The 10,237-nt window shown below is 38.9% G+C and overlaps 1 protein-coding gene across 1 annotated transcript in view; it reads left to right on the top strand.

The window, feature by feature from the left end:
* Positions 1–1,538: 1,538 nt before the first annotated feature.
* The window catches only part of chrnb1l (cholinergic receptor, nicotinic, beta 1 (muscle) like), a gene marked incomplete at both ends in the record, with an annotated part of 66,060 nt that continues 57,361 nt past the window's right edge, over positions 1,539–10,237 (top strand). The window contains 10 exons of the mRNA XM_079469390.1: positions 1,539–1,569; positions 2,056–2,189; positions 2,560–2,604; positions 2,801–2,910; positions 3,601–3,709; positions 3,943–4,090; positions 4,187–4,372; positions 6,399–6,622; positions 6,963–7,141; positions 10,192–10,232. Coding sequence (XP_079325516.1) covers positions 1,539–1,569; positions 2,056–2,189; positions 2,560–2,604; positions 2,801–2,910; positions 3,601–3,709; positions 3,943–4,090; positions 4,187–4,372; positions 6,399–6,622; positions 6,963–7,141; positions 10,192–10,232 — 1,207 coding nt within the window. The remainder of the gene's footprint in view (positions 1,570–2,055; positions 2,190–2,559; positions 2,605–2,800; positions 2,911–3,600; positions 3,710–3,942; positions 4,091–4,186; positions 4,373–6,398; positions 6,623–6,962; positions 7,142–10,191; positions 10,233–10,237) is intronic.

The raw sequence follows: 10,237 nt of genomic DNA, 5'->3' as shown, positions 1-10,237 counted from the left end.
TTTCAAAGAATGAGGGTCAGGGCTTTAGAACAGGTTGTAATTGGTATTTCTAATATTACACTACACAAGACATTTACTGACGATGTTTTTTAAACCGAAGCAAAGTCAAGACCTCAAGAAGGTTTATGAGCTACACTGTTAAATGCTGATAGTGTGTGTGTGTGTTTATTTGAGATCTAAAGTATCTGCGGTCACTTTGCTGTGTCCTTTGCAACACAAAAACAAACAGACAAATATGTTGAGAGGTTAAACAACTCCATGCCCTTTATGTTGGGCAACTATGTGGATGCAGGTGGTGGTGCAGGAGTAGCTACGAATTGAGTTAATCTGCATATCTGGATTAAATTGATCAAAATTATTCACTAAAAAAGAATGTATATTTCAGTTTGTCCTCATGGGGACATTCCCACAAGAAAAAAAGGCATTCTCAGAAGATGAATTTAAAAATAGCCAACGTTATATTTTTGGATTGGGATCAGTCCATGGTAATTTAATTTGGTTATGTTAAGAACAAGTGTGAATAGGAAGTCCTCACAAAAGTATGAGGCCAGCATGCATGTGTGTGTTTCTACTGGTGTATGTCCACTCTCGTCCTCTCTCTCCCACTTGGGAGGAACAGTTATGCCCGCCTCTTCCTTTTGTTCTCCCCCAAAAATAACCCATTGCCCCCACATGCGCTTGTTGCTCTCCCTATGTCATACTCACACACCATTAACAGGTGCCTGCCAGAGCTGCTGCTTCAAAGTCGAAACACATTCCTTTCTACCTCCCATAATTCTCTGGATTTCCAGCCAATCACAGACCTGTTTTCCACAAATCCAAACACCCTCCATTACGGAAAAGAGAAAAATGATGGCATGAGAGGATGTCATGGTGAAACCGCATCAGCCACTGGACCTGTTCACAGTATTGGAATTAACAGAATCACATTGTCGGGTTGAGTGTATGACTCAATATGTGAGTTTTTGTGTCGAGTGTATATGAGAGCTTGTTAAGGTGAGTCTGCGCATGGTGCCGGTGGTAAGAGCTGGTGCCACTTGAAGAGACCAAAGTGTGGAAATAAAGAGAAGAAAATTGTGTTCAGAATGAAGGGTTTGCTTTGGGTCATTTGGAGCTGCTGGCTTCTCATTTCCACAGGTAATCTACATTGCGTGTTGTGTGACTTTTGGTGAGGTCATGTTATGATCACAAAACACTGTAATGAGAAAATTTACATTTTTCTTTAATTTGTATGGTGGAATAATGCATCTTTCACACATACAGCTCAAAGTGCCTCACAAGGATATAATTAACCCATGGCATTAATAAAAAACGACATTATATCAATACATTTCAAATGAAATGGTAATAATATTTAAAGACTAAATATTCTTACGATTCTATAATTGGGTATAAAGTCATTTAAAAGAGAAACCGTATTTTTCTGAATACAGGTTATCACTCATAGTGTTTGTCACTACTAATTATTTACTGTATGTGTTGTCATGAACTGCAGCACACAAATATAGGGCATACAATTTTACAATGCCACAGCATATATGACATTTAAAGAGGACGAAGAGAGCTGTGGTAAGACCAATGACTTCTCCAAATGTGGTCAGGTTTCTTACTGCACTGTAAAACACAACAATACGACTTTTTTGTATTAATTTACGCAAGTTTTGTACACTGTTTTTATTAAGTAAAATGTACTTTTGCAAAAAAACCAGGTAAAGATTCCTAGTGGTTTTAACAGTGTGGTATGAAAACAATAAAAGTCTACTCTGTAAAAAATCCAGTAAAACAACCGTAGACAAATATGACAATAAGATTTTGTGAAAATGACATGTTTTTCATGTTTTTACACCCAACTTTTAAATGAGTTAACCTCCTAAATCATGCTTATTTAAAAACACAAATAGCAGATTTCGCTCAGTGTAGGGGTGTGGTTTTGGGGATAGAAAATGACATCAGATCAGTATAAAACTATTATTAAAATTATGGCAAATTCCCACAAAAGTACCAGAAAAAAATATGTGTTTGTGTGTGTATGCGTGTGTGCGTGCGTGTGTTCAGGGGCGTCAGAGGCTGAACGAAGGCTCCTGGAGGATTTGTTTAATGATTACAACCTGAAGGTGCGTCCAGCACGTACCTGGGATGAGAGAGTGATGGTCAGAGTGGGAATGACTTTAGTTCAACTCATCAGCTTGGTATGATCCACAAAAATCTCAGATGCAAACACATGCGCACACACTTTCCAATGTGGAATTACATTCTGATCCCCTCTTTATTCATTCTCTTTTCCATCACAAAACTCTCTCCCTCTCATCATTCACACAGTTTGTGTTTAGTGACATTCACAGCAGGCTGTCGGAGATCAGCGGCCCAGCTGCCTCTATTGCGCTTACTGGGCTGCCTAGCCAATGCCTCGACAACCTTTTAGCAAAACTTTAGCACTCAATCCCCTTCCAGGGAGCGCTTTCGAGCCATGCATAGAACATTAGCGTTCATATGAAAGGACTGACTTTGACAGCACGTCCCGCTCGACGCGCTAATGTAACTATCTTTGCTCTCTCACAGAACGAGAAAAATGAGGAGATGACAACCAATGTGTACATGAATATGGTGAGAGGCAGATCATTTATTTCACTACTTATAACTGCTGTTTATTTTCAACTTAAATTGACTTGTCACTTTTTATCAATGTGAGTTATTTCGCTCTTTCATTTGAATGCTGTCTCTGGTGTTTTCCTCTTATATACAGCTACTTTGTGTCTTTTGAAAACTCATCATTTTGTGTTTCTCTAACTCTCTCTTTAAGGCATGGACTGATTACAGGTTGTCTTGGAATCCTGAGGATTATGACAATATTGATGTTGTGCGAATCCCTCCTACAAAAGTGTGGCGTCCAGACATCTACCTTATCAACAAGTGAGTTCACTTACCTTTACATGAATTTGTCAACTATTTAGAAGATTCTTCTCAAATAAACACATGCTCTAAACATGCAGTTTCATGGGGTGAAACAGTTTTGGTTGAATAGATGTACCATTTGTCTTGGAGCACACCCAGATAGCACAGGTACGTCTGTGAGACATGTGAAACACCTCTTGTGTAAAAACATCTGATAAACGTCTAAGAAAGAGTAGTTTTATATAAATTCTAAATGACAAACATCTTACAGACATCTTCTAAGTTTCTATATGGCATTTGACAATAAAAACATCTCAGACGTTTTGGCAATGAGCAAACAACCAAAAAATACGTCTTTGCAGATGTAAATGCAAACATCAAATAGACGTCTCCCCGATGTATATGTGCTATCAGGAAAAAGTTTTGAGAAGACCAGAGATTGTGGTGTATGAATGTTCATCAGATCGGCATCCAAAAGAACATGGCATACTTTCAAGAAAGATTCACACAAGTTTTCAATTTAAATTTTTACTGATGTTTATTGTACCTTTTTTTTATTTGTAAGACCTGTCTTCGACATTAGAAAAGCGAATTCATTTTTTGATTGCTATGGAACAGTTCTACGTTCACAAATGTTAAGGGAACACTCTTTCAGAAGTTTAGACAGTTCAGAAAGTGACTAAGAGCTGTTCTCTTTCTGTTCAATAGTAATGATGGTCAGTTTGATGTTGCCCTGTATGTAAACGTGCTAGTGACAAGTGATGGAACTGTCTCGTGGTTACCGCCAGCCATCTACCGCAGCTCGTGTTCCATAGAGGTACACTTACCATAAAGCTGACACATGACAGGAAACATCTTTTAATCCGTAAAAGGAATGTTTCTGAAAAATTGTAATGCCATTGTGAGTGCACTGATGTAAATAGGAATCAGATCTACTTTTTGTGGCAGCATCTTGTCACTGATGCTATCGATAGATGGATTAAAAAGCTTAAACATTTTATTAGCTAATTATTTTCATTTTGGTCTGACCACACTTCCCCTGTCCTGTAGGTGGCTTACTTCCCATTTGACTGGCAGAATTGCACAATGGTGTTTCGTTCCTATACATATGATTCCTCAGAAGTGGATCTTCAGTATGGTCTAGATGAAGATGGCAAGGATCTTCATGAGATTGTGATTGATGAGAATGCGTTTACTGGTAGGTCCTCTTAAAAGTGACATGTGACAAGTGACAAAACCCATGCGCTCTTTCATTCTATTGATGTTTTTCTCATTATTTTCTCTCTTTTCTTAGAGAATGGTGAGTGGCAGATTTGTCATAAACCAAGCAGAAAGAATGTCCAGGGTGACCTCTATGAGGACATAACTTTCTACCTGATCATCGAGAGAAAACCTCTGTTCTACATTATTAACATCATTGTGCCCTGCATCCTTACCAGCGTGTTGGCCATATTTGTCTTTTATCTGCCACCTGGTGCTGGTGAGTGTTCAATTTGAAATGTTTACCACTGCCTTTGGATCATTTCCAAACCAGTTACTCTTAGTTAGTTAGTTGGTTATTTTTTTTATGAAGCACATTTAAAAACGACCTAAAGGTTGACTAAAGTGCTGTACAGAAAATTGGAAACAAGACATGAAAAGATAAATTAACAATCAGCCGAATAAAGAAAACCCAGTAAACTACATTTGTTGTTAAAACACTGTAGATAAAAAATAGGATTTAAGCTTGAATTTAAACAAAGATAGCGATGACACCATTCGAATTGACACTGCTAAGCTGTTCCACAGTCTAGGGCCTAAACGATATTGAAACGGTAACCAGAGCAGTGAATGTAGAATAGGCGTAATGTGGTCCCTTTTCCTACTGCCCATATACAAACGGCCAGCCGCATTTTGGACCAATCGAAGTCTATGAATAGATGAGACAGGCAGCCCATGATACAGCAAATTGCAGTAGTCAAGCCATGATGAAATAAAAGCTTAAATTAAAGTCTTTATGAATTATTATCTCAAAAAAACGGGTGAAATAAGAAATAGCGACACCGTCGGCAGATGGAAGAAACACGTTAAAATGTGTGAAACTGTAGACTGTTGTGTAAAAGAAATGGCAATACTGCCTCTCATAACACGAAGCAAGTCTTACAATTAACAGCCTACAGAAAGCCACAGAAAGCTACCCATTTGATCGATCGGCAGTGTAAAACAAACAAAATCAAACCAAAATTACTACAGAAATGCAAATTAACACATATTTGCAACAAGAAAAGTTCTGCAATAATCTTGGCATGTTATGCAATTCATCCTCATAAATAATATGGTAAACAAAACGAAATAATGTACAAAACTGATATTTCAGTTTCATCGTCAATGTGTCCGTCTGGCGGAGCAGATATAGATGCAATTAGATAGACAGATAGATAAATAGATAGATAGATGTATTAATTGTCCACTGGGGAAAGTTTTTTTCAAAGTAAAAATTTCTTCATCAGCTACGGAATCATAGTATTCATGCATATGCCTTTAGTTTGTATTATTTGTGATAAAATAACGTATGACGTATGTCTCAACCATTCAAAAGCTGCAAGAAATTAAATTTGCACTGAACTATTTCCCATTTCCCCACCCGTGGCTGACACTATCTGGCGATGGAGCGCTAGACGCTTTTTTGTGAGGTTGTGAGGCTACAGAATTTACGGCTTCGGCAACCTTTTGCCACTCAGTAATGTGCACACTGTGCCCTCCAAACAACATTTTTCTCCTCTTTTCCACCTCGCCAACGATAATTTCTACTTCACATTGAGTGAAGTTACGTTTTTTTCATTTCCTCTCTGTGTTTGCCATGATTTCGCAATCGATGAATATTAACTTGTGTGCGTTTCACAGACTATTTGTGGGCAACTGTGGGCGTGACATGAAGCTGCAAAAGCTGCGCTACATTTAGAATTGATTGTGATTTATGAAGGGAAAACTGCGTAGGATGTGCGTGCGCACAGTTTTATAAATTCGAATATTTCTGTGCGTACGCATGTCCTATGTTTCATTCGTACGCCATTTCTGACACAAATCCCTATTTGTGTTTTTCCTTCATTCAGGTGCAGAAAGTTATTGGATAGCCACCCTTTCAAATCTTGAAGTTTGACAGTCTGTTTGTTGGTTTATGGTAGACTTTGTGTTACGCATAACTGTTATGTAAAGTTGCGTGTCATCGGCATAGCAATGATAGGATACCCCAAATCTCCTAAATATTGAGCCAATGGGTAACATATATAGTGAGAATTGTAACGGTGCCAGATTTGATCCCTGAGGAACACCACATGTAGCATGCGCAACTGAAGAAGTGTGCTTCCCTATTTAATGAGAATCCTGTTGGAGAGGAAGGATCGAAACCAACTAAGTATGATGCCTCCGACACCGATGCAACGTTCCAAGCGAGATAGCAAGATATCGTGGTCGACAAAGTCAAATGGAATGTGTTCTTAAAACATGATTTCTAACTTCCTTCCCAGGTGAGAAGATGACTCTGTCTATCTCAATCCTCATTGCTCTCACTGTTTTCATGCTATTGTTGGCCGACAAGGTTCCAGAAACATCTCTTGGCATTCCTATGATTGTTAACTACGTCATGTTCACCATGATCCTGGTCACGTTCTCAGTCATTCTTAGCGTGGTGGTCCTGAACATCCACCACCGGACACCCAGCACGCACCACATGCCACCATGGGTCAGAAAGGTGAACCTCCATTAATTTCAGGAAGACTTTGATTCAAAGAGCAGCTTAATATTGGTGTCCTTCTTAAACCTTGTATCTCAGTATTTTGTTATTTTTTGCCATTCATTAGTCACCCTTTATGTTTGTGACTGGGTTTTGTAAATATCTAACTAATTAAAATAATTAGAAAGTGCTTTCCAACTTTGACAGCCCCATATTAGATCATTTAAAAAGCACAGTGTTTTTGCCATTTTCTGAAAACAGCAAATTTGGACACAGAAGGTTTTGGAAGGACAGCGACGATCTGTTATTTGATCACAACTTATAGCACTTCATGTCATTCTCGCCAATCATTCTGCAGGTTTTTATCAACTTCCTCCCTCATTACCTGGGTGTACTGAGACCCCAGTATGAGGAGCCAAAAGAGGAAGAGCCCAAAGAAAGGGTCCCTCTAGGTTGTTTGCAACAAGGCCTCAGACCTGGAGGTGAATACTTCATCCGAAAGGTCAACCCGGAACTGGTAATGCCCTGGAGAGGAAGGTAAGTCATACTACAACAGTTTTTTTATTTGCAATAAGCGCATCATCAAAAGTGAGTGTACATATCCTTAGCATTGGTTGTTGAGCAGTGGGAACACATATTTTTTTATCTTTTCTGTGGTGATAATATTGGTTAACATTCAAACCAAAAAAAGCAGTCTGCTTTTTATGCATTGTTCTTAATACAGTTTCACTACGAAAGCTCAGTACTACTTCGACATCCCACTGGACTGAGCACATCTGAGCTCTACATGATCCTCCCCTTACCCAAACAAAACACATGAATCTGCCAAATCAATATGCAGCAGTTTAATGTGCCTGTACCATAATCTACTGGTGTTGGCGATATTGCTTGCTTTTAAACGGCTTCCATAAACACGGATCAGGGCCGAGGGATGATGAAAGTCTCTGTGCTGGCTGTTTCTCCTCTCAATCCAAGGGCATTTGATTTCAGCCCATTTAAGCTCAGCCACCCCTCCAAAGTCGCCAGAGCTTAAGCCCTTGTTGAGTTTGGGCATTAGAGTGTAATGCACACATGAACAGCAGGGGAGCGTCGGGACGTAGAGGAGGGGTTTTCTCTGAAAATATGTGTGCGTGACTGTGTACATTCCACTCTGCTTGACTGTACAGTGTGTGTAGCTGCAACACAATCTCCATCTGTCAATGATAATGAACCCAATATACTGAACACATAGACACATTGTCGGTTCTTTCTCTCTCTCTAAGTTTTGTTACACCCTACAGCCTGTGACCCTATGCTCTGTCCTATTGGTGTCCATGCTCTGGTGCCACAGCGTGTGCACCGTCTTTAGACAGTCTAACAGGTGGACTTAAATGACTGCATACCATCAGATCTTATATTACAGTGCAAAGCTCACAAGTCTTTCAAGATACAGTGCCAGTCTTCAGTCTCTCTACACGTAACTGATCACATAACAGTAAACAGCAACAGCCAACACGCGCCCGGCAGCCTGCATGCCGCCTTCAGCCCATTTTTTGCAGGTTGTTTGATTTTGCGATCACTGTGGCAATAAAAAGTCTGGTTTATAATACTAAATGTTCTTGGCTAGAGATCATGTGTAGTGGGCAGCTTTTGTTCTTGACATTTCTTAGGACACAAGTGCTGTGCATGTTACGTTTTGGTAGTAAAACAAATGGCACAAAAACATGAGTTTAAGAACCTTAAAGTAACTTGCCAAGCAGTGTCTCATGTATTTACGTCGTGTAAAGAAATTGTATGACTAGAAGAATAGAAGCAAAAAGAACAGATATTGTGTCAACAATGGTTTTATGTATTCATACATAGTATATACCTGGACGTGTGTACACTACGGTGTGTGAAGACAAATGATACGTGTTATAAGTTATGAGTCATGGCATTCATCTCATTGACTGTGCGTGTCATGTGCCTCACAGGTGGTCTCCGTATAATCCCTGTTGGAAAAAAACTCCCCTTTGAGAGAATGGGAATGTGAAAGAGGAGAGGTCATTCCTCCACAAACTCACTCTGCATCGTATGACAGACTCATTCCCACTATAGCACGGAGTAACACATTACTGACCTCCGCAATGCACACATGCTAATGTACAACACAGCGCACAGTACCAAACAATGACATATATTGTTTATATGTTGCAATGCACTACACTACACCATAAAACACTTAATTGAGGGCAGATATTTACTAACAGAATCAGATGAATAAAGAACTGATCCATGTTTGTATGTTGTCTAAGCAACAATAAAGTGGACGTGATATTACATATTTCCCATGTGTTTTACACCGTTGTCTCGATTCTCAGAAAACATGCTGTTGAGTTCCTCATTCTGAAACACTCCGGTCGGTCAAGCTGAGTCAGTCTTTTGTGATTGGTCAGATGTTCCACCCATTACCCTATCCGTGTTCCGGGGGCAGGGTCAATGTAACTTTTGGGATTGATGATGTGACTAAAGCCCAATTTATAGTCCTGCGTAGAACCTACGCAGTAGGCAACGCGCTGGTTGTCTGCGTCGACAGGCAATGACCACTAGGCGTCAGTGTCCACACACTTGTTGCTTGTGTAACCAAGACAAGAGCCGAAGAAGAAGCAACTCGTTTAAGAAGTATTGACAGTGAAAGGGGAAGTTAACAGTCACTTTTGTTGCAGCTTGAGATGTTAAATAAAGAAGTACAAATAATTTACTTAAATAATTCATTCGGAAATGCGTTTGAGTAAACATGACCCAATCGCAAAGTTTTTTGATCTGCGGGAGGGATTCAAACAGACCAATCACAGCGATTGTGATAAAATTTTTGGAGAGGTGCACGTCAGGCTACGCAGAGCTACGCACAGTATACGACTATAAATTGGGCTTTACCCAGGAAAAGTTTGTTTGAGTCCCAACAAGCCGTTCATAGTTCTGTTCAAGAAAATATCTTCCTTTTCTGTGAAATTTGACGGTTGCAACTTGGCAGATGTTTATGCTCAAACTGCTGTATTACTTACTAAATAAATTTCAAGTGAAATTACATCAGACCTTGTCTTTAAAAAAATTTTATTGTGAAAATGTGATTGACAGAATGGTCAGATTACTTTGTCTCCTTTGTGATTGTTCACCCAAAATTTTTAATTCTGTCACCATTTAGTCTCCATCTTGTCATTTAAAACTTGTATGACCTTCTTTCTTCTGCAGAACACAAAAGAAGATATTTTGGAGAAAGTCCCCATTCACTTCTATTGTATTGACACAAAAACCACGAATGTGAATGGCTGCCAGTTAACAACACTCATTAAAGTATCTTCTTTTGTGTTCTGAGTAAATAATGGCAGAATTTCTAATTCAAACAGTGTAAAGATTTGGTTTAAAAGTGTGCTGTTATCACACAATACACATTTAAATAATTAGTTTAGTTTGTTTAGATTAACAGTTTATCAAAAAAAGAAAAATATAATTTCTAAATTCATATTAAAGACAATGCCTGGGACATTAAAGTGCACATAATTTCACAAAGTATGTCTGTATGAACTTTTTAAGTTTATTCTTAAACATGGTATGTGTTTGTGTTTCAGTCATAATGAAAGCACTGTGAAGTTACAAAGATTTTCAAACAGTGAC

The sequence above is a fragment of the Barbatula barbatula genome (assembly GCF_947034865.1).
Source record: "Barbatula barbatula genome assembly, chromosome: 1".
NCBI lineage: Eukaryota > Metazoa > Chordata > Actinopteri > Cypriniformes > Nemacheilidae > Barbatula > Barbatula barbatula.
Note: the sequence above shows the minus strand (reverse complement) of the source record. Positions and strands in the feature narration are given on the sequence as shown.